General features: G+C 41.4%; 13 protein-coding genes and 1 non-coding gene across 14 annotated transcripts; 10 read left to right on the forward strand and 4 right to left on the reverse strand.

Moving 5' to 3' along the window:
* Positions 1–210: 210 nt before the first annotated feature.
* CTS1 (chitinase) lies at positions 211–1,920 on the forward strand (the record flags this gene model as incomplete). Its single annotated transcript, XM_003682921.1, has 1 exon — positions 211–1,920. One exon carries the CDS (start codon positions 211–213, stop codon positions 1,918–1,920), a length of 1,710 nt encoding a protein of 569 aa, XP_003682969.1.
* Positions 1,921–2,032: 112 nt separating this feature from the next.
* Positions 2,033–2,821, reverse strand: NNT1 (S-adenosylmethionine-dependent methyltransferase; the record flags this gene model as incomplete). The annotated part of the gene is made up of 1 exon (XM_003682922.1): positions 2,033–2,821. The coding sequence occupies one exon, from the start codon at positions 2,819–2,821 to the stop codon at positions 2,033–2,035; it is 789 nt and encodes a 262-aa protein (XP_003682970.1).
* A 227-nt stretch (positions 2,822–3,048) lies between these two features.
* ECI1 (dodecenoyl-CoA isomerase) lies at positions 3,049–3,873 on the forward strand (the record flags this gene model as incomplete). Its single annotated transcript, XM_003682923.1, has 1 exon — positions 3,049–3,873. One exon carries the CDS (start codon positions 3,049–3,051, stop codon positions 3,871–3,873), a length of 825 nt encoding a protein of 274 aa, XP_003682971.1.
* Positions 3,874–3,892: 19 nt separating this feature from the next.
* On the reverse strand, positions 3,893–4,720 carry PUT7 (Put7p; the record flags this gene model as incomplete). The annotated part of the gene is made up of 1 exon (XM_003682924.1): positions 3,893–4,720. One exon carries the CDS (start codon positions 4,718–4,720, stop codon positions 3,893–3,895), a length of 828 nt encoding a protein of 275 aa, XP_003682972.1.
* Positions 4,721–4,828: 108 nt separating this feature from the next.
* Positions 4,829–5,284, forward strand: RSO55 (Rso55p; the record flags this gene model as incomplete). Its single annotated transcript, XM_003682925.1, has 1 exon — positions 4,829–5,284. The coding sequence occupies one exon, from the start codon at positions 4,829–4,831 to the stop codon at positions 5,282–5,284; it is 456 nt and encodes a 151-aa protein (XP_003682973.1).
* Positions 5,285–5,414: 130 nt separating this feature from the next.
* Positions 5,415–6,197, forward strand: DCI1 (putative dodecenoyl-CoA isomerase DCI1; the record flags this gene model as incomplete). The annotated part of the gene is made up of 1 exon (XM_003682926.1): positions 5,415–6,197. The coding sequence occupies one exon, from the start codon at positions 5,415–5,417 to the stop codon at positions 6,195–6,197; it is 783 nt and encodes a 260-aa protein (XP_003682974.1).
* Positions 6,198–7,268: 1,071 nt separating this feature from the next.
* Positions 7,269–10,376, forward strand: TDEL0G03970 (uncharacterized protein; the record flags this gene model as incomplete). The annotated part of the gene is made up of 1 exon (XM_003682927.1): positions 7,269–10,376. The coding sequence occupies one exon, from the start codon at positions 7,269–7,271 to the stop codon at positions 10,374–10,376; it is 3,108 nt and encodes a 1,035-aa protein (XP_003682975.1).
* Positions 10,377–10,867: 491 nt separating this feature from the next.
* On the forward strand, positions 10,868–13,195 carry YSH1 (cleavage polyadenylation factor subunit YSH1; the record flags this gene model as incomplete). The annotated part of the gene is made up of 1 exon (XM_003682928.1): positions 10,868–13,195. The coding sequence occupies one exon, from the start codon at positions 10,868–10,870 to the stop codon at positions 13,193–13,195; it is 2,328 nt and encodes a 775-aa protein (XP_003682976.1).
* A 312-nt stretch (positions 13,196–13,507) lies between these two features.
* On the forward strand, positions 13,508–15,274 carry DBP9 (ATP-dependent DNA/RNA helicase; the record flags this gene model as incomplete). The annotated part of the gene is made up of 1 exon (XM_003682929.1): positions 13,508–15,274. The coding sequence occupies one exon, from the start codon at positions 13,508–13,510 to the stop codon at positions 15,272–15,274; it is 1,767 nt and encodes a 588-aa protein (XP_003682977.1).
* A 56-nt stretch (positions 15,275–15,330) lies between these two features.
* Positions 15,331–15,726, reverse strand: SMD2 (mRNA splicing protein SMD2; the record flags this gene model as incomplete). The annotated part of the gene is made up of 2 exons (XM_003682930.1): positions 15,331–15,655; positions 15,722–15,726. The coding sequence occupies 2 exons, from the start codon at positions 15,724–15,726 to the stop codon at positions 15,331–15,333; spliced, it is 330 nt and encodes a 109-aa protein (XP_003682978.1).
* Positions 15,727–15,912: 186 nt separating this feature from the next.
* MCM5 (MCM DNA helicase complex subunit MCM5) lies at positions 15,913–18,180 on the reverse strand (the record flags this gene model as incomplete). Its single annotated transcript, XM_003682931.1, has 1 exon — positions 15,913–18,180. The coding sequence occupies one exon, from the start codon at positions 18,178–18,180 to the stop codon at positions 15,913–15,915; it is 2,268 nt and encodes a 755-aa protein (XP_003682979.1).
* An 895-nt stretch (positions 18,181–19,075) lies between these two features.
* On the forward strand, positions 19,076–21,085 carry PIG1 (protein phosphatase regulator PIG1; the record flags this gene model as incomplete). The annotated part of the gene is made up of 1 exon (XM_003682932.1): positions 19,076–21,085. One exon carries the CDS (start codon positions 19,076–19,078, stop codon positions 21,083–21,085), a length of 2,010 nt encoding a protein of 669 aa, XP_003682980.1.
* Positions 21,086–21,630: 545 nt separating this feature from the next.
* Positions 21,631–21,704, forward strand: TDEL0Gtrna8V. The gene has a single exon. It is a non-coding gene; the product is annotated as a tRNA-Val (tRNA).
* A 234-nt stretch (positions 21,705–21,938) lies between these two features.
* On the forward strand, positions 21,939–25,421 carry YCS4 (condensin subunit YCS4; the record flags this gene model as incomplete). Its single annotated transcript, XM_003682933.1, has 1 exon — positions 21,939–25,421. One exon carries the CDS (start codon positions 21,939–21,941, stop codon positions 25,419–25,421), a length of 3,483 nt encoding a protein of 1,160 aa, XP_003682981.1.
* Positions 25,422–25,454: the final 33 nt, after the last annotated feature.

The following is a 25,454-nucleotide window of genomic DNA, read 5'->3' on the forward strand; positions in this document are numbered from 1 at the left end:
AATAGAACGTTACAAGAAGTTACAAGTGTTTTAGGAGGTAGAAGTATTTAACAAGCCATTGAATTGAAAGTATAGCAGATTGTTTCCTAACGGTTCCTACCACCAAATCAAATCCAAGTCGTTCACTCCTTTCAAACTTTTACTCGGTCATCATCGACTGAATATCCATTCATTTTAACTTATTTCAAAAACCTACTAAAGATCTTTCCAATGATCAGTTCATTCCTTACTTGGCTGTGCCTACTTCTCCTCAGCCCTTTGACATATGCTTTTGACATACAATCCAAGCAAAATGTGGCACTTTACTGGGGTCAAAACTCTGCTGGTTCTCAGCAGTCATTGGGTGAATATTGTCAGTCCACTGATGCAGATATCTATCTGTTGTCCTTCCTTTATCAGTTCCCAACTATCGGTTTAAACTTTGCAAGTGCTTGTACTACTTCATTTGGAGATGGCACACTGCACTGTTCCGAGATCGCTCAGGATATCAAAACTTGTCAGTCCCTTGGTAAGAAAGTTTTCCTTTCTTTAGGTGGTGCTTCTGGTGCATATGGGTTTAGTGATGACAACAGCGCTAAGCAATTTGCTCAAACACTTTGGGACACATTTGGTGAAGGTTCTGGGACTGCTGAACGTCCATTTGACTCTGCAATTATTGATGGATTTGACCTTGATATTGAGAACAATCAACCTACTGGTTACGCTGCCTTAGTTACTGAGCTAAGAACTCTTTTCGCCAAAGGTACCAAGAAATACTACATCTCCGCAGCTCCTCAATGCGTCTATCCAGACGCATCCGTCGGTGATGTACTAGCCAACGCCGACGTTGATTTTGCGTTCATCCAGTTCTACAACAACTACTGTAACGTTGACAAGAGTTTTAACTGGGATACCTGGCTAAATTTTGCGCAAAGCGTATCTCCAAACAAAGATATCAAGTTATACTTAGGTTTACCAGGTTCTGCTACCGCTGCTAGTTCAGGTTATATTTCAGATTTGTCTTTATTGAAGGAGACAATTGCAAAAATTTCAACTACTGCCAACTTTGGGGGTGTTGCTATGTGGGATGCTTCCCAGGCGTTTGCCAACAAGATTGACGGTCAATCTTATGTTTCTCACATCAAGAACATTTTGAGTTCAGGAAGCAGTGATTTGACAGGTACTTCTGCGTCTAGCAGTTCTTCAACCTTCACTTCTTCGGCATCATCTTCCACAAGCTCTATCGCAGTTCCAGCCACGACTTCCAGCTCTGAGGCCAAGACTTCCACACTTGAACCTTCTTTCCCTACCACGACCGTCGCTACAAACACTGAAGCTAAGACTACAACTCTTGCGCCTCAAGACACTCTTCAAACTTCTGTCACGACGTCTGCCAGTGATTCTTCGACAACTTCTACTACGAGTACAGTAAAGATCACACAGACCCTGACTTCCGCAAACATCAAACAAGTTTCGACCAGTTCAAACGAGACCCCTGTTGTTACAACGGAGACTTCTAGCTCGGCTACTAGAACTACATTGGCCCCAACAACCACTCCTGTCACAACAACTACTCCCGTCATAACAACTACTCCAGCTTCAACAACCACTCCTGCTACAACTGCTACAACTGCTACAACTGCTACTCCTGCTGTAACTACAAGTGCTACAACTACTCAGGCCACTACAAGTGCTTCTACAGCGCATGAACAGGCAGTAAGCTTGAATGCACTTTACTCATCCGGAAAATACAACGGCAAGGAAACTTGTAGCAATGGTGATATTGCATGCTCTTCCACCGGCGAATTTGCCATCTGTAACTATGGTACTTGGGTGACAATGGCCTGCGCTCAAGGTACAACATGTTTTGCATATGATTCTGGTGAGTCTGTGTCCAGTGGTTGTAACTTCTCAAATCTAAAGGATAATTTCACCAAGTAATATGCCGTTGGGCAATGACTTTTCAAGCTTGTTTTGTTTTTTGGGTTCTATAATAGATTGTACTTGTCTACATTTTACGATATAAATCAGCATCGGTTTTCATTACGTTACTTCAATGCGTCAGGTAGTGGGCATAAACACGAGACCTTACTTCTGATGTCTCTTCGTCTTCTTCAAACATTGGCTTCCAATTCACCATCTCAATAACCTCTGGTTTTAAGCCAAATTCCTTAGCAGTCTCAAAAAATTGTAAATCGTCGTTCAACAACCAAGGTCTATGAGGCGAGAACACTACCAAAGCCTTGCCATCATCTGCCAAAAGATCCTTCGTGGTTTGCAAGAGTTTTGTATGCTCTGTATGATTGAAAACCAAATCGCTCAAGATTATCAAATCAAACTTCGCGCCAGGACCACCAATGTGTTTTTGCAGAGGTGAGTAGTCATTCCCCCAAATATAACCTTCAACAACAATATCTCTCTGAGAAATTTCAGACACTGATTTACCCTCGAAGAGTACATGGTCGACATTATGTTGTATATTCTGCAACAGATCAGCATCTGGGTAGTCAGTAGACACAACCTTCTCCGCACCAATCATTGATGAAACCAGAGATGGGAGCCCAGCAGCTGCTCCAAGTTCCAAGACTTTCTTACCCTTAACCAACTGAGTATTACGGTCCAGGTGCTTTGCTGTGTAAATTCCTGCGTTCCACAGCAGGTGGCCCCAAAGTGGTGAGCTACCAACTAAACGTAGTTGGATCTTACCGATTTGAGACTTAGATTCGGGCGATACGCTTGATCTCTCGTACTCTGCGAAATGCGCAGCGGGTGGCGGAGGGCGGAAATCCTCAGGTTCTTCAAAAAGGCCAAATCCTTCATCAATTGACTCCGTATCAGACATCGCTGGATTGGCTTGGTTTTTCTTTGAGTGCTGATCGAGCTTGTTATGTTGGGCATCGCCTGAATTTTTCATCATTTTTCAATTCGCTTCAAGTTTTAACCCCGAACTTTCGAACAGTACGGCTGTGCCAAAAGACCCCAAATACTAAAAGATATAAAAGGAGGACTGGGCCACATGTACTAATTGAATCCTATTCATGGATCATGCAAAGTACCTAAAACTTCAAGATGGCAGCTGACAATAGTACTGACAGGATCAAGTTTCATAAGGATGGGCCTTTTTTCGTGATAAAACTGGACGATCCGGGATCTTTAAATGCGCTTGGGGGTCCCGAATACCTTTATCTGGCCGAACTGCTTGAGAAGGCTGATCAAGATCCCGAGATTTATTTCACTGTATTGCAAAGCAGTGGCAGATTCTTTTCCAGCGGCGCAGATTTCCAATCGATTTTGAAGGCGCAGAAGAAGGACTCGAGTGAACCGGAGCTTAACAAATGGTTGAGTTATTTTGTCTCACGTAATGTCTATGTGACTGATATGTTCTCTAGACATAGCAAAGCTCTCATATGTTGCATGAATGGACCTGCTATTGGTATGAGTGCTGCGCTATGCGCGCTATGTGATATCGTATATGCCATGAACGACAAAGTATACCTTCTGTATCCCTTTTCGAGCATTGGACTAGTGACTGAAGGCGGGACCTCTGTCACTTTACCTATGAAGTTGGGGAGCAGTGTATCCTTTGAGAGTTTGATGTTCAGTAAGCCAATAAAATACGACAAACTGGAGGGTACCATCATTACTAAAAATTATGAGATGAGCAATACCGAAGAATTCAACGAGGCCGTTATGAAAGACTTGAAATTGAAAGTCAAAGACTTGCATTGGCCCAGTGTGCTTGGTATCAAGAAACTGGTGAAGGAAAACTATGTTAGAGACCTCGAACGGGCTAACTCCGTAGAAGTCAACGATGCGATAAAATACTGGGTCAAGGGAATCCCACAACGAAGCTTCAAACAGTTGAGCCAAAAACAAAGGAGGCATAAGCTTTGAGTGCATCTTTATAACTTAATTATTGTGTTATTTCTGGCTCCTTTGCTTCTGATTCTTTAAGTTCTGCCTCATCATGTTGAGCAGTTAATTTCCTTGCAAAACTGGCACCTCCCATAATGAAGAACACTAAAATCAGAATCGCCAAAAGACCACTTCTAGTGGTTTGCCATCTCAAACTCTCAATCTCTGATCTTGCATTACCAAGCATTTTCGTAGCGATTTTATTGGTGCAGTCACTTAACTCCAATTTTATCTTTCTTTGAAGTAAGGTGTTCTCAGTCTTTTGATTATTAAAGTCCACTTTAGAATCCTTTTGTAAAAGGTTTATTATCAATTCGTTGATTTCGTCTTGTAAGGAGTCCAAGTCACGAATTAATTTCATTAATTGTAAATGCTGATCGTTCAATTGACTGTCTCTTGATGTTTGGATAGCATATTTCAACTCGGTCTCTGCAGCATGGAAAAGATGTGATTGATTCTCAAGTTCCATATTTTGCAAGAACACATTGTTGTAACTTGAGAAGAAATTTTTATTCAAAGTTTCCAATAGCAGGTCTATTACCAGCTCGGTTTGTGCAGGCGTGAATCCGCGGTCAACCAACATGTTGTAACATTTAAGCGTGTCGATTTGGTTCTCAGCTCGAGTAGGTTTCATTCCATTGCCCTCGGAGATCAGTTGTTCAGGCAGTTTACCCATAAATCCCCCCCGCGGAGCTGTTGATCCGCTACCACTAGTCATTTTGGCTGGCTCATTGCTTAGCAGTCGAGATTTAGGTGACACTGTGCTATATCTTACTCTTAACGGTCCACGTAATGGCCATGATCTTCGAAATATACAGCGTAACATCCTTTGTGTCAAAATATAGCAGTTATTGAGTAACACTGACAGTTAAGGTGCGCGCATTGCACTTTTATTTCACTGTATTTCGATGAGACTAAAGACCGCCAATAAAGAATGAATGTACGATGGTTCTGTTCGACTACTCTGAATTTGATCAAGAAGAACAAGCTGCCTCCAAGACCAAAGTTCACCAATGAAATGGAAATACAATGCGAGGAGAAGTTCCTACATGGTGGACGAGGACCTGGAGGTCAAAAGATCAACAAATGTAACTCTAAAGTGCAATTGAAACATCTTGAGACTGGAATTGTCGTCACTTGTCAAGAAACCAGATCAAGAGAGAATAACAGAAAGATCGCCAGGGAGAAGATGGCTCTTGAAATTGCGCGATTCCACAATGGCGACGCACGATTGGACTCGAGAACTGAAGCTTTACAGAAATGGGTTGTTCAAGGAAAGAAGGCTAAGAGTAAGAAGAGCAGGTTGAAGCATGACAAACACGACGCTGAACGGCAAGAGAGGCAAGAAGAGGCTCTTAAAAGAGATGCGGAGATTTTAAACTCCATTTAGAGAGATCATTGAGAACGCCCCACTTCCAAGCGAGGTCGAGCTCATATAAGGATGACACCCCGGCTCTCAAGAGAACTTCCAGCATATCTTAAGTTGTATTTGATAAGACAATGATTAGGCACGGGAAGGAATGCGGCTGTTTGTCACGATCACTATTGATGATCCCTTAAAGTTGAACTCACTGTCGTTCGACAGCTTTACAGAGATAGCCAGACTGTTACAAATGGCTGAAGAGGATAACGAAGTGGTTGCCACAGTCCTCCAAAGTACAGGTGAGTTTTTTTCTGCTGGAGGAAAGTTCGAGTCAATCAAAGATATAGACAAGACGGGGGTCCGGGAAAGGGAGGATCGTTTGAGAGCAGAGATCGCCGCTATGAATGTTTATGTGGCCGACGTCTTTGCACACCATACTAAGCTACTTGTTTGCTGCTTAAATGGACCTGCCATTGGCTTAGCTGCCTCGCTAGTCCTGCTGTGTGATATGGTTTATGCTATGAATGAATCGGTTTATGTACTCCTTCCGTTTACTTCGTTGGGATTTGTAGCAGAGCTGGGGTGCTCTGTGACTGTGCCCTCAAAATTGGGTGTGAATCGAGCCAACGAGCATTTCTTCTTCAGCACTAGAATCGGCTATGATGAAATGATTCAGTCCCGCATGATTTCACAGAATTTCAACCTTCCCAAGGGTTCCACTAAAGAATTCAATCATCGAGTGCATGAATTGCTGGACCAATCGCTCAAGGGCAACAATAGACAGGCGATGCTCAACATCAAGCGGTTGCTGAATAGCGGCGATGCGCTAATCAAGGCGCAAAGTCGTGAAACGAATACTACGTTGCCCTTCTGGTTGAAAGGTGAGCCTTTCAAAAGATTTGAGCAGCTTCAATCCAAACAGAGGAAACATCGGTTGTAAATGAGGAATGATATGTAGCGAGGCAGCTCAACGACGAGTATCAAGTATCTGGTAATATTATATACTGGCTATCTAGGCCAGCTTTGATGAAACATTTTTTAAAGTTTGTTTATGATTTTTTTAAGTTTTTATGGGTTCCAAGATTTTGGTATAAAAAGCAGAATAGCCGCCATCTCACTTATGCTAATAACAACAACTTTTACAGGATAAGTAGTTGAATACAACGGCACACTACTTCCATTTGTTAGTACTGGATGTATGAGGGTCATAAATATGATAATCGAAAGCTTGAAAAGATGAGGTCCGGTGTTATTGGTTTATTATCTCAGTCACTAAGTAATATGCGAATGACTAGTGTAAAAAATGGGGTACTTACCAATGAACGGTTAACGTCATTTGATTCGGAAAGAATACTTGTGGATCAAATGAGCCAGGCTTTCTTGGGCTATCTTTCATATACTACTCGTCTGGAAGAGGTCTCAAGTGCCTGGCCTCGCCAGAAGATAAATCATCAAACTCCACGGTAGAACAGGACCATTAAGATCTGAGCAGCGTATTTCACATGATTCTCCACTCATAAAGCCGACCGCTCAAAATCTCCAACGGCAGAAGTTGATCTGGTCATTAGGCTCCTTACATTCCCCCTCAAGCCTTAAGGGAACTAAGTACGACAAGCTTGTGCTACAGCGCACCTTGATGATGGTGTTACGGGTCTATGAACGTTTGCGATGACTAATCATCAAAAGGTGCATTATTATGGCCCTTCTCACGTCACCTTTCAACACGCGTGAGCCCAAGGCAACAGATGAAGGGACGATCAAAATACTTGGGATCTTGCTCCTGGTCTGCTTGACCTTGGCATTTATTTGTTGTGGGGCCTCGTCTTCCCCAGCCAATGGCAGGGTGACGTGCTTTCGGACAGCATGGAAGCGAGTTGAAAGCCATGCCAACAACACGCGTATTTCATATGGCGATGCAGCCTCAATGGCTGATCAGTGGTGTCATAGAGGTTGTGATGAATCAGGAAAAGCTTTCCTACTAAACTGCGACTGCTTGTGAGAGAAGTTCAAGATGGGGAGACCTAAAAAACTGGTCAGTCTCGAAAACATACAAAATTTTCAGCGAGAGCTTGACTTGGCTGGGAATAATGCTGAAATTTTACTTTCAGACAAGAAAGGCCGTTCAAGATCATGCTTGTTGTGTCGTAGAAGAAAGCAAAGATGTGACAGGAAGCAACCTAGCTGTACAAACTGTTTGAAGGCCAATGTGAAATGTATACAGCCCGCACGATATAATTCGACTACTCCGACAGAAACAGCGACAGCATCGCCCATGTCACTATCATCAATTGACGAAACTACACAAAAGCATTTTAGACCCAACGGGGCTCCTGCCAGGAATCCGAACGATCGGTATACGTTGTATTTGGAGAATAAGATACAGTCGTTGGAAAATATGTTGAAGAAAAACGAGTCACAAATGTCAATGGCGACACACAGCAACGATGGTTGTGAGTCAAGCGCTAGTCCTCCGACCGGTAATGTCAATGGTGGCGATGTAATGAAAACTAACAATAGTAGCGGAAGTGGCAGCCAGTTGTTTAACGGCAATATTGGGCTCAATCCCAATGGACGTGCCAGATTATTTGGGGCTGTCTCAACCTTTAAAAATAGTTCTCCTAATAGTAAGGATGGTAAAAAAAATGGTACAATGTTGCCTGCACTCTCATCCGACTCATTGGAGTCTATTGATTTCTCAAAATGTATCTTTGCCAAGTACAACTTGAAAGAATTTTTCCAATACGATCCTGCATTTGAGTTTGATGGTCTGCTCTCACGTTCATTTCTTGACACTTTTTTCACAAGACTGCAATTCAAGTATCCTTTGTTGGACGAACAAGAAATTTACACTTTCCATGAAATCTATATTTCCAACAACGTCCATGCTTTTTCCGAGTTGAATTTCCATTTCGCATGTGGTAGAATGTGGCTTGTCTTTGCCATAAGCGCCTGTCTGTTCATGACAACTGGTAAGTACAAGGGTTTGCCACCAGTAAGGTACTTCTCAACAGCTATACGGCACATCACTAGATGTGGTCAAAATCTGGACAATGTACAAAGAGTTGAACTATTGACTCTGCTAGTTCTCTATGTTTTGAGAACCGACAGAGAATCTTCCGTCCTTTATGAAATTATGAAAGATGTGATGGGAATTTGCAAAGATAATTTGCATTTAAATGTTTGGCAACCTAATGACCCCAATGCAAACAAGAAACTGCGGATCTTTTGGTGTGTTTACTTATTAGAAAGGATGATATGTGTGGCAGTCGGCAGACCATTTACAATATCGGAAAGCGAAATTAATTTACCATTTTTCAGTGAGGACTCATTCAACTCTGGACAGGGTTATATCTCTGAACAGTGTCACAAACGTCGTGGCGTTCATTTTATCAATCAGTCTTTGAAACTACGAAGAATCGAGTCGCAGTTTGTGGAACATCTGCAAATATTGCCCTTGAGACATAACAGGAAAGAAACTTTAAGAGAACAACTCCCTACCGTAAGGAAATTCTTTCATGATTTGGAGGTCTGGAGATCGAGTTGTTCAAGAGATGATGTAAGGAACTTTGAAAATGAGACACTAAAGCTTTATTACTATAGGTCAGTAAGGTTATTGATTCAACCTTATCTAGAGTTCATAACCCCGGATGATAGGCTGTTCAGGGAATGTCAAGCAGCTGCTGGTCAGATATGTCAACTCTATAAGATTTTCCATCAAAAGACTCTGAGGGGGCATTCAACCCCGGCAATTCATACGGTATTCATCGCTGGTGTAACTCTAATTTACTGCATGTGGTTGGCGAGGAATTTCGATGATGAAAAGAGGAAGAGGTTAGGCGATGATTCCAAACACACGAGACCTTCGATAAGCGCTAGTTTGTTCTCAACCATGGATGACTTGAGAGCATGTTCAGTGTGTCTATACGTGATGACTGAGAGATCTAATTTTGCGCGAACTTTCAGAGACACATTTGATGAACTAATGAATGCCACCGTAGGTAATTTGATTGAGCGCTGCGGTCCAAACTCTTCAGAGCTCATACACTTGTCAACGCAAGAGAAGTTTGTCAATACTTTTGACCACCAGGCGCCAATTTCTTATGAGGATGAGAGGGAACGCGGTATGCCGCCTGCTACGAATAGAACATTTGGCAAGAGGCAAGCTGAAGAGCACGTAGGCTTTGTGGAAATCTCTCAGGTTGATCCTGAGGAACAAAAAGAATTTAAGCGGAAGCAGGACGTCTTGGAAGAGACGTCCGTGCCAAAAAGCTTGGCACATCTACTGATCAAAGTGGGGGATAAAGGAAAGACAGGGGATGCACACCACGATCAACGAGGTAAAATCGAGCGAAACAAGTACATCGTTCAAAAACCAGCAAATTCTGCGGAATTTGATTGGGAGTCATTTCAGCAACAAGCATTTGTTCAACAGCATATGGCGAAAGAAAACTTGAAAGCTTATTTGTCAGCATTGAAATATAACGGTAGTGGAAAGTCTCCTACTGACCATGCCGCATCCTCTATCTTCGCATCAGCATTACCGGAGCAGTCAATCTCAGCATCCAAAAACGTTCAGGCGCCGGTTAAGACCGAACAAGCTGAAGATCGAGGTGGCATAGGAAGAGCAATGCCATCAATGTCTCAGATGATGCCGCAGATCGTCTCCAATACTACGACAAACTCAAATTCACCAAATTCTTTGTTGAATGAAGGTATTCTGTTCAACAACGGAACGCACGATATGATAAACGACATATCGACCTGGACAAATGATTCCGTGGTGAATAAAAATCATCAATATGCACCGATCGATTTTAATTCACAGGATACGCTCTCTTTTCTTCCGGATGAAGATGAATTTCTACCCCAAATAAGGGCAACGGACAACCAAAGCCAGGCAAATGCCATCAACAGATCACCAAATGTTCCTGGTCCGCCTTTACTTAATACTTATGTGAACTCGCAGGACAGGTTCATTGGCTCTTCCAATATAGGCCACCCTTCCAGTGAGACAGATCAAGATAGGAAACGACGTCATTTGGTTCCTTCGACAACCGGTAGAGGTGGCATTGCGGAGAAATTCTGGACAGTAAACGATGATTACGGTTTCCTGACTTAACATGCCATCAATCCACCCTCATATAGTCCATAATGTAGTATTTATTAGTGGATCTTAGCGACTCGTTCGGTATGATGATTGAAGGGTTTCTTGTAGTTTATAACTTTTAACCTCTTCTCATCACGAAATATCAACTGCCAGAAAATGAAATAGTAGCCAACCGTTGTGCAACTGTAAGTGAACGTACTGTTTTATCACCTGTCAAGGAGTCCCAGGATATACTAACAGTATTTCTTCTCCTTCTATTAAACTCCCGATCTCATCCCCTTTTGGAATTCTGCTCCTCATCAGTGGCTATATTACTTCCAACTTCGAAACATCTTGACTGCGCCTGGGGGAGGATTACTTTGATCAAATATTCAATATTCGTGGCCTTTACTTTGTGCTTCTTCGGATTCAACTGACCAACGGGGGAGTTGTGTATTTGGGATTGAAAAACTACAGAAGGAGATTCAACTAATTATTATTGAACAGATCTCATTCATTAAACGATGGATGCGTTGGGTAAGAATTCCTTGAAGTTCTTCGCGCTCGGCGGAGGTAATGAAGTCGGCAGGTCATGTCACATCTTGCAGTTTAAGGGCAAGACTATTATGTTAGACGCAGGTGTCCATCCAGCTCATCAAGGTTATTCATCCCTGCCATTTTATGACGAATTTGATTTGTCAAAGATCGACGTCTTGTTGATTTCCCATTTCCATGTGGATCATGCAGCTTCCCTTCCATATGTAATGCAAAAGACCAATTTCCAAGGTAGAGTCTTCATGACACATCCAACAAAAGCCATTTACAGATGGCTATTAAGAGATTTCGTGAGGGTGACAAGTATAGGTGTATCATCTGGCGGCAAGGATGATAATTTGTACACGGACGAAGATCTTGCCGAATCATTTGACAGGATTGAAACAATTGATTTCCATTCGACAGTGGATGTGAACGGTATAAAATTCACAGCGTACCACGCAGGTCATGTTCTTGGTGCCGCAATGTTTCAGATCGAAATTGCCGGTGTGAGGATCTTATTCACTGGTGATTATTCGCGTGAACTAGATCGACACTTGAACTCTGCCGAAGTTCCAACTCTGCCTTCCGATGTTCACATTGTCGAATCCACATTTGGAACAGCTACGCATGAACCCCGTGTAAACCGTGAGCGTAAGTTGACTCAATTAATTCATTCTACAGTATCGCGTGGAGGTCGTGTCCTGTTACCAGTGTTTGCGCTTGGAAGAGCTCAGGAGATTATGTTGATCTTAGATGAATATTGGACTCAGCATTCTGATGAGCTGGGTGGTGGTCAGGTTCCGATATACTATGCCTCTAATTTGGCTAAGAAATGTATGAGCGTATTCCAGACTTATGTCAACATGATGAACGACGATATTCGCAAGAAGTTTAGAGACTCGCAAACAAATCCATTCGTCTTCAAAAACATCTCATATCTTAGGAACATCGATGATTTTCAGGATTTTGGACCTAGTGTCATGTTGGCATCTCCCGGTATGCTTCAAAGTGGGCTCTCTAGGGATGTTCTAGAAAAATGGTGCCCAGAAGACAAGAATCTTGTGCTGATCACTGGTTACTCTGTGGAAGGGACTATGGCAAAATTTTTGATGCTAGAGCCTGATACAATCCCATCCATCAATAATCCCGAAGCGACAATACCAAGGCGGTGTCAAATTGAAGAGATTTCATTTGCGGCTCATGTTGATTTCCGAGAGAATCTAGAGTTCATCGAGAAGATCAGTGCACCCAATATCATCCTTGTCCATGGTGAATCAAACCCAATGGGTCGTCTGAAATCCGCCCTCTTATCTAATTTTGCATCCTTGAGAGGAAGCGAGCAAGAAGTGCATGTGTTTAATCCAAGAAATTGCGTCGATGTCACATTAGAGTTTAACGGAATCAAAATTGCAAAGGCTGTGGGTAATATCGTCGACGATATACGAAGGGAAGAAGAAGAAGGTACTGAAGTGAAGGAAGAAGATAAAGATAATGCTGTTGAGAAAACAAGTGTAAAGAAAGAAAAACCAGATGAGGACGTTGAGGAACTGCCAAATGGCGATGAACAAGAAATTGTTGTTTCAGGGATTTTAGTGTCGGATGAGAAAAATTTTGATTTGAATTTAGTTTCACTAACGGATTTGAGAGAACACCATACCGAGTTGTCAACCACAGTGCTAAGAGAGCGTCAAACAGTCCACGTGGACTGTAAAAAGGAGCTCATATACTGGCACCTTTGCCAAATGTTTGGAGATATTCGAGTTATCATTGATGAAGAAAACGTTACGAATAAGCTTAAAAGGGAGGATGCTGATGGAAGAATATCTGATGGAAAACTAAATGGTAAACTGGTATTAAAAGTTATGAATGACATAAAATTGACCGTATTCGACAACGTGGCGACATTAGAATGGACGCAAGGTCTGATAAGTGATACTGTCGCAGATTCGATTGTTGCTATACTCATGAGTGTCGATTCTTCGCCAGCCAGTGTGCGAATGAGCAGTCGCTCTTGCGAGCATCATCATGAAGAGTTTTCGGATGGTGTAATGCCAAAGGATCCAGTATGGAAGGTGAAGCAAATCGCAAAGCTTTTCAAGGAGCAGTTTGGTGAAACATTCACCTTGATGCTTGCGAAGGGAGACGATCACAAGATAGAGGATGGTGACATTTTTGGAGTAATTACGATCGGTAAGAACAATGCCCGAATTAACTTCTCCAAGATGCAGATAGAAGAGTGTAATTCCAACCCACTCAAGGGGAGAGTAGAAAGAATTTTGGATATGGGGGCAGATTTAGCAGCATCTTTATGTTAATTAAAGGGATCAATATGTAACTTATAAATATCACGGAGCGACAGCAGTAGATCGCTCAATTATGCATATTCACAAAGATACATAGAAGCACTACAAACCCATATCAAGCTCATGATTATTCAACGTCCTCATGGTTTTCGATGCTCATCGAGTGGCTTTTGGGTATGATTTACGCTATAGTCACAGAATACGTCGACAAAGAAAATTTGAAGAAATCTTGTTCATCTCATCTCATCGCATCTCATCGCATCATTCATTAGCTAAGCTTCTTCTGTTGTTGTGCTAGTTCCGTTAGATAGGTAGACAGCTCTAATGACTACTAAGGGAAGTGATTTGGCCTCAGATGCATATCTGGACGACTCGACCTCGTTTGAAGCCCTTCAGCTCGATCCAAGACTGTTGCAGGCAATTCACCGTAATGGCTATCATCATCCTACCCTCATTCAGTCGCATGCAATTCCACTAGCATTACAGCAGAAAAGAGATATTATCGCTAAAGCTGCCACTGGGTCTGGTAAGACACTTGCATACCTGATTCCAGTTATTCAAACGATTCTAGATTGCAAAAAAGATGAATCAAGTGAGCTGGGCTCCAACAAAACTCTGGGAATTGTACTTGTCCCCACTAAAGAATTGGCTAGTCAAGTATCTACTGTCCTTGAGCAACTGACACTATATTGTTCGAAGGATGTCAAGAACCTGAATGCTTCATCAGATATGTCCCATGCAGTTCTTTCTTCACTACTGTTAGAGTCTCCTGAGATTATCATTGCAACCCCTGCCAAACTTTTGAGCCTATTAGAGACCAACATCAATGCCATCTCTTTGGAAAACCTGAAATTTTTGGTCATAGATGAGGTTGATTTGGTACTGTCATTCGGTTACCAAGATGACTTGACAAAAATTTCCGAATTTCTTCCATTACAAAAGAGTTTGCAAACATTCCTAATGAGTGCAACTCTAAACGACGATATTCAAGATTTGAAGAAACGCTTTTGCCGTTCACCTGCAATTCTTAAATTCAATGACGATCAGATTACCAAAGATGATAGTAAGCTTCTACAGTACTATGTGAAGACGACTGAGTTTGATAAATTTTTACTTTGTTACGTTATTTTCAAGTTGGGATTGATTAAGGGTAAGAGTCTGATATTTGTGAATAATATTGATAGAGGTTACAGATTGAAACTTGTTTTGGAGCAATTTGGTATAAAATCCTGTATATTGAACAGTGAACTACCTGCAAATTCCAGGCAGCATATCGTTGACCAATTCAATAAGAACGTTTACCAATTGCTGATAGCCACTGACGATACAGAGTACATTCGAGAAGAAGACGAAGAGGAGAAGGAAAGCGAAGTTTCTGAAGATTCCAAAGAGGTCGATGGTAAGAACAACAATAAGAAAATAAAAAGACTTCAAGTAAAGAAGGATAAGGAGTATGGTGTATCTCGTGGTGTTGATTTCAAGAATGTTGCATGCGTGCTAAACTTCGATTTACCCACTACCGCCAAATCATACGTGCACCGAGTCGGTAGAACTGCTCGTGCGGGCAAATCTGGTACAGCCATTTCTTTCGTGGTTCCTCTCAAAGAATTTGGTAAGCATAAACCTTCCATGTGTCCCACCGCAAAGAGAGACGAAAAGATCTTGACTCGTATTATCAAGCAACAGAGCAAATTGGGATTGGAACTTCAACCTTACTCTTTTGACAATAAACAAGTCGAGGGTTTCCGTTATAGATTGGAGGATGGGTTCCGTGCTGTGACACAAGTAGCTGTTAGAGAAGCAAGAATCAAGGAGTTGAAACAAGAATTGCTGGCAAGTGACAAATTGAAAAGACATTTCGAAGAAAATCCTCAAGAATTGCAAAGTTTAAGACACGATAAAGAATTACATCCCGCTAGAGTTCAACAGCATTTGAAGAGAGTTCCAGAGTATTTACTTCCAGACTCCGTGAAGCAAGGCAAATCTAAGAAGATTGGTTTTGTTCCCTTCCACAAGCCCAAGAAGGCTCATAAGAAGGGCAAAGTACAGAAACGGAATGGAAAGTCGGACCCATTAAAAAATTTCAAATAGTACATATTACTTTACGTAATCTAATCTTATTGGTTGTATTTCTTTAACCCTGGTATTCATTGCACTGGGGCCTTCAGTACCACGATGACCGAATCGCCTCTAAGGAAAAGTTTACTAATGAACCTCTCCTTGTTCTCAGCCTTATTCCCTCGTTTCTCTGTCCAGAGCTCCTTTACATTTTCAAGGACCATGTTGCAATGTCTGTCGAATGCTTTTACTCTGGCTATAATTTTATGATTGTTCCTTAACGATATAATGACGGGCGTCTTGGAAACTACCGAGTCATTAATGAGTGATAGGGGACCATGTTTAAATTCAAACTCTTCCAATTGTTCTAATTCATCGTTTGTCAGTTCTGCTTTAGGACGATCTGCTAGTTCACTATGAGGTTAAAAGTTAGTATGAAGGTTCAAAGCTGAGGGGATGCCAGGTTTCACGATAACATACAGCATAAGAGATTTCGGTTATGCGATTTGCCGGTATTAAGCTTTTTACTCAAGCCTTACCACATCTTGACTATGACTTTTTCAACTTTATTGACCCAAGTTTTTCAACATTCAGCACACCCAAGCATATATTAATACGATTACTTAATTTTACAACTATGCTAAACATCAAGTGCACATCAGATTTCCCCATCAAACGCCACATCTATAAATATTTTGACCTTGATAACGTAGCTGAATCGTTTCATGTTTTTCCAGAGCGTAAATGGCTTTATCCAAAGCGTTTTGAGAGAACCGATTTGTATCTACGAATTCTCTTCTCAACGTTTGATAGGAAGTTGACCATCCTATTGGCAACCTTCTCTTCAAATCTTGCTCGATACGACGTATTTCAGCCATGATATTTGTGTTTCCGTTCATACCTCCGATAGGATCCTGTGAAGCTGCATCCATCGTCGAGGCCTGGAACAATCGTATAGCCTCGTCGACATGTCTCTCATGGGCCACTGGGCTTAGTTCCAACTTCGCAAGGGATTCTGTGATACGTATGATGGCTTCCAATTGACGGATAGTAATTGGGATGGATGATCTTTCTGTAGATTCTAATTCATTGATCAAAAGTTGTTTTCTGATGCTGACGAATTGTGATGATAATTTCTCAGCTGCCTGCGCAGATAACCTTGGAGCACATTTCAATCTACAGTAAGTGATATAACGTCTCATCTTTTCCATACTAATTTCCATACCTGCATTCTCCAATTCTCCCTCAGTTTGCGTGGTACGACCCGTATGAATATTCATAACGTGATTGGCAATGGAGATATCTCTCTCCTCATTGTGGTCATCCTTAACTATGAAAATCATATCGAAACGAGACAAGATAGTAGTTTGGAAATCGATATTTTCACCCGGAGATTTCAAGTCATCGTAACGTCCGTAAATTGGGTTAGCTGCAGCCAGAACACTCGTCCTGGAATTCAAAACTGTTGTAATACCTGCCTTTGCAATAGAGATTGTTTGTTGTTCCATGGCTTCGTGAATCGCCACACGATCTTCGTCTCTCATTTTATCGAATTCGTCAATACACACCACCCCACCGTCGGCTAGAACCATGGCACCACCTTCCAAATAAAACTCACGAGTCATGGGATCTCTTTGAACACTGGCGGTTAAACCTGCCGCGGAAGAACCTTTACCCGAAGTGTACACTGAAATTGGCGACACTTTTTCAACGAATTTCAGCAATTGAGATTTGGCAGTACCTGGATCACCTAGCAACAAGACGTTTATATCACCTCTAAGTCTCATCCCATCGGGTAATAATTTCTTGGAACCACCCATAAGTAGGCAAACTATAGCTTTCTTGATATCCTTAGAGCCGAAAATCGATGGTGCAATGGAATTTGCAAATAGTTCATACAGATCTGGTCTTCTACTCATTTGCAAAAACTCTTCCTCCTCTTCTTCAGAAAACCTTGTCATAGAGTTCCACACCCCGGAAGTTTCGAGATTTGTTTGGATTCCGAGAATCTTGATGTATGGATTTCTAATAGCTATGCCACCAGACCCCTGGGCATTTTTCCTCTTTGACTGGTAAATAGAATAAATACCAACGATGGTGACTCTCGTACCTGGAACAACACGATTCGTCAAGTATCTGTCACATGTCATCAATATATTACGAGGCATTTCACCTACTGGTACCATCTCTGGAATCTCTTGCAATTTCAAAAACTGTTGATCAATGAATTGAGAAGACTCATGCACAACAATATAAGGATCCGGTCCACAATTCTTCCTTCCTTCATCATCCGTCGATCCCATCAACCCATTTTCATTGGTACCAGATGATAAATTAGACAAACAAGAGTGCGGCAAAGACACCGAATTCCCACTGATAGAATTGAAGCTGTTGATTCGTAGTGTTGTAGTATGCCTACAATTACGACACATGAGTGATAGAAAAGTTGCACGTGACGACAGCACCGAGGCGGAAATGATAATACCAGAGATTCGCACCATCTTCGATACGTGATCGGAGTCCAATTGTCTCAGCAAAGTCTCATTAGCCCTTGAGTTAAGCACCAGCTGGAATGTGGGAAACACAGTCAATTCCTCATCTACACCTGCGTCACGTGACGTCTTCGTCAACACCGCGATTCTCTTGGCCACTTGAGTGATGGCAGATTCAAACAACGGTACCACATCGGACGGTTCATCAGACAGCCTCTTATAGACATCTTCATTATACCCAATTAAGTGTTCCATATCCACTGTCAAAGAATAATTTTTCACCAAAAGATTGTTCCTCAACTGATCTCTGTAAAGAAAATGCGAGTCGAGTCTAAACTCCAAAATGAAATTCTTGAACGACTTGATAATTTCAGTGTTGTCATCATCATTAGTCGATTCACCTTGTAGCACAGGCGCACTATAAACCTCTGGTCTATCGAACGACATCTCGCGGTGTCTTCACAATCACTTTCGAACAGTTTGTTCATACCAGGTTTAAAGATCAAGATAGAAGACCTTCAAATGGGTTACAGGACTCATCACTTCAAACGACACCATACGCGATGAACTCACGTGATCCATGTCTACCCATAGTAAACCATTCTAATCGAAAACCTCAAGAAACTACCTCAAATAATGCATTCCTCATCTGCACCTCAACTGCACCTGAATGGCGTTTTAAATTGGCGATCAACTGCGCGCCCCACGAAAAAATGTTACAAATTCAACAACGGGGGGGAGGAGCGGGGCATCGGACTTTTTGTTTAGAGACTCTTCCGCTTATTTCCTTATTAATTTTTCTCAATTTCCGCGCATTTAGACGCGCAGTCCCTTCCCCGCCCACACGCCTATCAGATCTGGTTGGCAATTTTCCACCATCCATGCAGGTCGGGGACGTGGAGATCAAATTTATTTATTTTTTCCCTTACTGCCCCACGCCATTCCTGCCATTCCGCGGTGCAGCACCTGTACCAGCAGCCTATGTCTAGGCATAAAACACATATATAAGGAGTGTTTCGAAGGTCGCATAATTTAACTATCTTTTCATCTCTCTCTTTTTCTTTCATTAGTTCGTTCTTTATATCATTAATAACATTTCATAGCCTTTTTCTCACTCTTTTATTTCACTCTATTTTCTCTCCCCTACTCTCCTTCTTCTCTGTGAGTTGTTTTTCCCTGATTCGGAGTATTTGATTGTTTTTCTCGGCTAGTTATCAATTGCGCACACACACACACACACCCCTCGGAAGAAGATACAACAGAGGTAACACAGGTATTACACAACTTATTACAAATACAGTTACAATTACTCTTAAAAAAATATATGTATGATAGCTGAAGGATGGTAATATCACCGCTTAGAAAATTGAATTTGAATTCAAAAGCGATTATCGATTCCGATAATCGTTCGGAGACTTCAGATATGTTAAAGAGTCCAACTCCACCAGTATTCCGCAGGTTAAAATCCTCGCTGAAACTATCGAAATCTCAATCAACGCCTTCTGTGGCAACTACTCTCTCATCATCTTCTTCGCAGAAAAATGTGCGCTTTGCCGCGGAACTAACTACTGTGAAAAAGTTTGATTCGTCATTAGAACCTATCTCTATTTCGAATGAAAATTCCCCCAGGTTTTATCCACTCTCCGATACAGACTTGCAGTATAACATTGCTAATCCCGAGACTTTATACGATAACGAGGGCGATTGTTGTGCTACTGAGGATGGATTTTGGTTTAACGAATCTTCGCTTTTACCGAGTTTACAAAGACTGAACGATGTGAAGAGGCTGAAAAAATTCAATAAGAAGAAAAATGTGGCTGTATCGAAGTTTCAGTTGGATTACGACTCAGATAGTGGGTTGGATGATGATGACGATGATGACGAGATGGAAGAGGATGATCTGGATTCTGCTCCTCGATCGGCGGTTATGAAACGTGACGAATCATTCGATAGTAAATTCTTGGAAGTTATCGATTGGAGACTTATTAGGACCAATGTTTGTCCTTTCAAGCATGTGCTTAACCCTTTTGTACTTATTGATCAAAATGATGGGTATGAGAATCAATTGTTTGAATATTTACAGGGTTCGAATATTCGTTTACACACTTTGAAACAGTCAAAGAGTGAGTTTGGTAAGATTGTTGGGTTGATTTATGTCAATAATTTGAATTTTGAAAAATTCATTGAGATTAAGTTAACGTTTAACTCATGGAAGGATATTCATTATATTACGGCAAATTATTCAAGATCTGTCACTAAGAAGATCGATGAATTTAAGTTTGTGATTGATTTGAATAGTTTGAAATATGCGCTACAAGTTAAATCTCTGATTTATGCCAAATCAAATGCCGAGACAACGCTTTGCCCTTTGAACATCGATCTATGTTGTCGATACGATGTTAATAATGAGACTTTCTATGACAACAACAATTATGACAACTATCAAGTAAAATTGATCGCTAGTACAAGAAATATATCAGAGCCAATACGCCCGGTTGTAAAGATGACTCCGCCAACGCCCGTCGTCGAAAAGACTTCACCAAAAGTCACTCCCTTTGCCAGAGACTTCCTGGTATCTACTACTTTATCGCATAATCCTATCCTGAGGGGAAATGACGTTGGATCCAGAAAGTTTAGTGATGATACGGACTACTATAATACATCCCCACTCAAACACTTGTACCATAATGACACTTCGTTAATCAGACCCGTTAGGCTAAACCAAGTTTTGATGAATCCATCCTCCACGGACGAAGAAGACTATACCACTCCGGAACCAGAAGAAGTTCCCCCTATGAGTGCTCCCATTCTAGCGAAAGCTTCAATTGATTCACATAATTCTTCGTCTTCATTTTCATCCTCTTCCTCAGGTGGTTACTCACCACTGGAAGATTTTACTTCTCTGGGAACCAGAGAATACTGTTCGATAGATTCAATGTCCTCTATGGATATGGTAAATTACAACTATCATTTACCCATTTTCAACACTTTAAACAGCTACAATGAGAATCATGAAGATGGTCAAAGTATTGTCACAGACGTTCTCGGAGATCATCAAAATAATAGAGATAATTCTACCGATACCTTGATAAATCCAAATTTTATCCCAAGGCCCTTGTCCTCTGCATCTACAGAATCTGCATCGTTACAAACTTCTCAAAGAAATGAACGACTAAGTGCTGCTACACCTTTACCGATAAACGCTAATAAATCCAATCCAGAGATCATCTCAGGAACAAAGGATCAAGACTATCAAGCTTTTTTGAGCTCATACTGTTTTTACAATTCACCATCATCAAAAGGGTTTGATAATCCCTTTACATTAGAAAATAAATCAGCCTTACTCGATTGAAAAGTAACCTCTCACTCATTGCATACACACATTCAACCACACATTCATTCATTCATTCGTGCAATTATTCGATTTTACTAGACAAGCTGGCCTTTCATCATTTTTGCTTAATATTGTAGACTTTATAACTGTCGTGTATGTATATTATACTTTGTTTTTTATATCTTGACGTTTAGTTGTTGGTTTTGGTTTTTCGGTCGCTCCCACTGGAGTCGAAAAGCAGCGCTTGAGTAAACAGAATTCAGCTAACGAACACCAACTATTGGGTTAAAATTTGCATTGTCGAGTTCATACTTTTTGGGATTGCGTAAAGTTGATTAGTCGACCTTAATGTACAATTAATCTACAGGGATTAGAAGATAGCTCACATTTGGCCACTGGTCTGCCCTGGTCATATATGATTGTCTCATACGCATTAATCTATGAGTCGTTAGAGGAACTATATGCATAATAGTTGATCCCAAACTCTAGCTAACTTGTCCTGCACGCTACCATAGAAAGGCGTGATGGTTGATGTTAATATCTAAAAATCTCAATAATCATATGGTTTCGTGGTCTAGTTGGTTATGGCATCTGCTTAACACGCAGAACGTCCCCAGTTCGATCCTGGGCGAAATCATTTTTGTTTTTTCGCATTTAACAAAACACATATCAAATCAGCAGAAGAGGAAGTGCATAACTCGTGTATCAATGCCTCTTAATCTCGGTAGTGCCTCTGTTCGACACTTTTGATTAAAACCGTTTGGCACTCAATTAAAGCCATTTGGTAAACAAAGCGGCGGATCGAAAACGCACCACGTCGAGCACATCAAGATAGATCGCAAACGCCAAGTAGGAAGAAAGAGGCAGGAGAATGACTCTTTTTAACCTTGCAGATCAGCTAGCAAAGCTACAAAATACCGATAAGCGATCTTTCCCACCGGTGGAAAGACCATCTGATGAACTAAACACAGTCATTGATCGATTGGCGGTATCGCCAGAACAAGTAGACGCAGATGACGAGACGTTGGAGTCATTAATAGATCTATGTCATGGATTCCCACACCTTCCGGCCAAGCTACAGACTCAATTATGCTACTTAGTGGCTTCATCGATGGGCAATCTGGCCCATGATATTGTATCAAATTTAAGTGGAAATTCAAACAGTAACACAGATGTGATAGAATTCTTGCCGCAATATAGAAAGCATTTAGAAGAGTACGGTTATCTATCCCATGTGCTTCTAAGTTTTTTACAGGAGGATGTTCATATTGCTGCTTCTCAAGCAACTACCCTGGGGCGCGGTGGTTCAAAGAAGGTAAAGTCTACGGGACCTGCCGCAGAACTATTTAAAAGGAGTTGTAATCAGATTGAATCTACAGCTGAAGCAGTGATAAAAGTATTGGAGATAAATCTATCAAGGATCTTTCAAACCACACCAGAAAAGGACTTGTTCGTGGGACTATTCACGAAGCCATTATTTTCTCTGATAGAGGTTGAAGCTGCTGTGAAAGTTCCATCTTTAAAACTGCTTGTCCAGCGGATTATAGCGATGTCCGTGAAATATCAAAATCAAAGTTCCAGCGTACAGAATGCAGTCATGACTACCCTCACCTATTTCCTTCACCTTTCAAATTTTAACGCAGAATTACTCAAGTCTTTAAATGATGATTTTGACTACCCACAGTTAACTGAAGAGATTTTACGTGAGATCAGTTCAAGAGTTTTTAATGCAAAGGACACCACAGGTCCCAAGGCCATTTCAAGCTTCTTAACTAAATTATCAGAGTTATCGCCACAGATCATGCTTCGGCAAATGTCGCTTGTGGTAAGATTCCTTAACAATAGTTCCATTACGCTAAGATGCTCAGTGGTTGAGACTTTTGGAAATATCGTTACACGACTGGCGCAAAATGAGCAAGCGTCTGACCACTATAAGCAACAAATTGAGGTTCTATTGGAGCTGCTAGAGGAAAGATTCCAGGATTCGAATCCGTACGTCAGAACCAAAGCTATTCAAGGCTGCCTCAAGATCTGTGAATTAGAATCCAAATTTAACAAAAACAAGTCGAATTTCACTAAACTTGCCCTCCGATCATTACAGGATCGGTCTTCGCTAGTGAGAAGAAACGCAGTCAAATTACTGTCCAAGTTGCTGCTAAATCATCCTTTCAAAGCCATTCATGGTTCACAACTAAACTTATCTGATTGGGAAAAACATCTTAAGACAGCGACGAACAATTTGAACAAATATCTTGAAAACAATTCATTGGAGACTCCACTTGAAACTGCCATCGAAATGTCACAAGTACAACAGACCGAAGAGTCCAGTCAGGAACACGAATTATCTGATGATGATGAACTTTCCAGAATTGAAAAAGAAACTCAGTCAATTAATACAACAGATACTGAGGTCGTGCTCAGACTCAAATTAATGGTTGTATACTACACCGATGCCGTAGAATTTATCAAGACCATCCACAAGAGTCTCAAATTGGCTGCCACTTTGCTTTTCTCAAGGAATAGAAACGAGGTATTGGAAACGATGGACTATTTAGTTCTGGCAGATGCCTATGGGCTTGAGCCAAGCAAAATTGGTATCAAGAGAATGCTTCATCTGGTGTGGATGAAGGGAACCAATGATGAGGGTAAAAGTATATCCGCTCATCTGATAGCATGCTATACGCAACTCTTCTTGACTGCGCCAGATGGCTTCAATTTCAGAGAAAGAGCTGCTTTTATAGCAAAGAATCTGATTCACTTGACAGTGGGAGCATCGCTTGCCGACCTCGCCTCTTTGGAGCAACTGCTCGGAATGATGTACAAAGATAAACTAATTGAAGAAAACGTCATCAATGTGCTATGGGCAATATACAATTCGGCCTCAAAGGAAGAGGGAGTGACTGAACATTTTGACAAACAACAAGTGCATGGATCGGTCATAGTTTTGGGAATGTTGGCGGTTGCCAATCATGAAATAACTTTGAGGGGGCTGGATTCTCTTCTCAATGTCGGCCTTGGGAAACCAGGCGATGAAGATCTTATTTTGTGCCGATACTCATGTCTGGCATTGGAGAGAATGGTTCCAAGAAACAGTACGAAATATGTCTCCATGATAGGCGACGTTCGAGAAGACGAGGTTGTCAAAAAACTTTATTCCAAAATCATAACTTATACCGAGGATCCTGAGTGGTACCCAGTGTGTGAGCAAGCCTTGAATGCCTTCTTCGTGATTTCGTCAAAAGCTGACACTGTGGTGACAGAGCTGATACGTGAAAAAACAATGATGACTTTTGGTAAATCCGAAGAAGACGACTCGACAATCTTGCAACATACCTCACGAGTAACTTCTCTGAGCCAGCTACTGTTTATTGTCGGTCAAACCGCCGTGAAAGCTTTGGTTTATCTTGAGAAATGTGAAGCGGAGTTCAAGAGAGCTAAGATTGAAGCTGAAACTCGCCAAGGTAGAGAAAAAGGCCAACAAGATGATGAGCGAGAAGAAGATCCGGGCAATGGCAAGGAAAAGGAATTGGAGATGATCGGCGGTACGAATGAGGACGATTTTGCAGATGCAATTGCCTTCATAAAAGAAAACGAACTGCTATTTGGAGAAAACTCACTCTTAAGTAAGTTTTGCCCCATTGTGGAGGAGATATGCTCGAACACTAGTAGGTTCAGCGACTCATTGCTGCAAAGAGTAGCTGCTTTGTGCCTAGAGAAATTCATGTGCGTTTCTTCCAAATATTGTGAGAGACGTTTATCACTACTGATCACTATGATGGAGAAATCAGATGATCCCATCATTCGTTCGAACGCCGTTCTGGGACTGGGCGATATGGCAGTCTGTTTCAATAATCTTGTTGATGAAAACACAGACTACTTATATCGTAGACTACACGATAAAAACTTGACGGTTCAGCGGACAAGCCTGATGACAGTGACGTTTTTGATCCTGGCGGGACAGGTCAAAGTTAAAGGTCAATTGGGTCAAATGGCCAAATGCTTAGAGAATCCAGATCAAGGTATTAGTGATATGTGCCGTTTGTTCTTCACGGAACTAGCGACCAAGGACAACGCTGTTTACAACGGATTCATTGATATTTTCAGTAATCTGTCGAGCGACAAAGATCTCAGCAAAGACAGCTTCAAGAAGATTATAAAGTTTTTACTGTCATTCATTGAGAAGGAAAAACATCAGAAACAGTTGAGTGAGAAACTATTCGGCAGGTTGCTCAAGTGCGAATCTCAAAAGCAATGGAACGATGTGGCATATGTCCTGAACAATATACCATACAAGGACGAAAGACTGGCCGAAGTTCTTGAAAAAGGATTCAAAATGGTGTCGGCAAGAGAATAATATAATGAAGAGATACTTTTGATGAATACATAG

Source organism: Torulaspora delbrueckii, chromosome 7, assembly GCF_000243375.1.
Source record: "Torulaspora delbrueckii CBS 1146 chromosome 7, complete genome".
Lineage (NCBI taxonomy): Eukaryota > Fungi > Ascomycota > Saccharomycetes > Saccharomycetales > Saccharomycetaceae > Torulaspora > Torulaspora delbrueckii.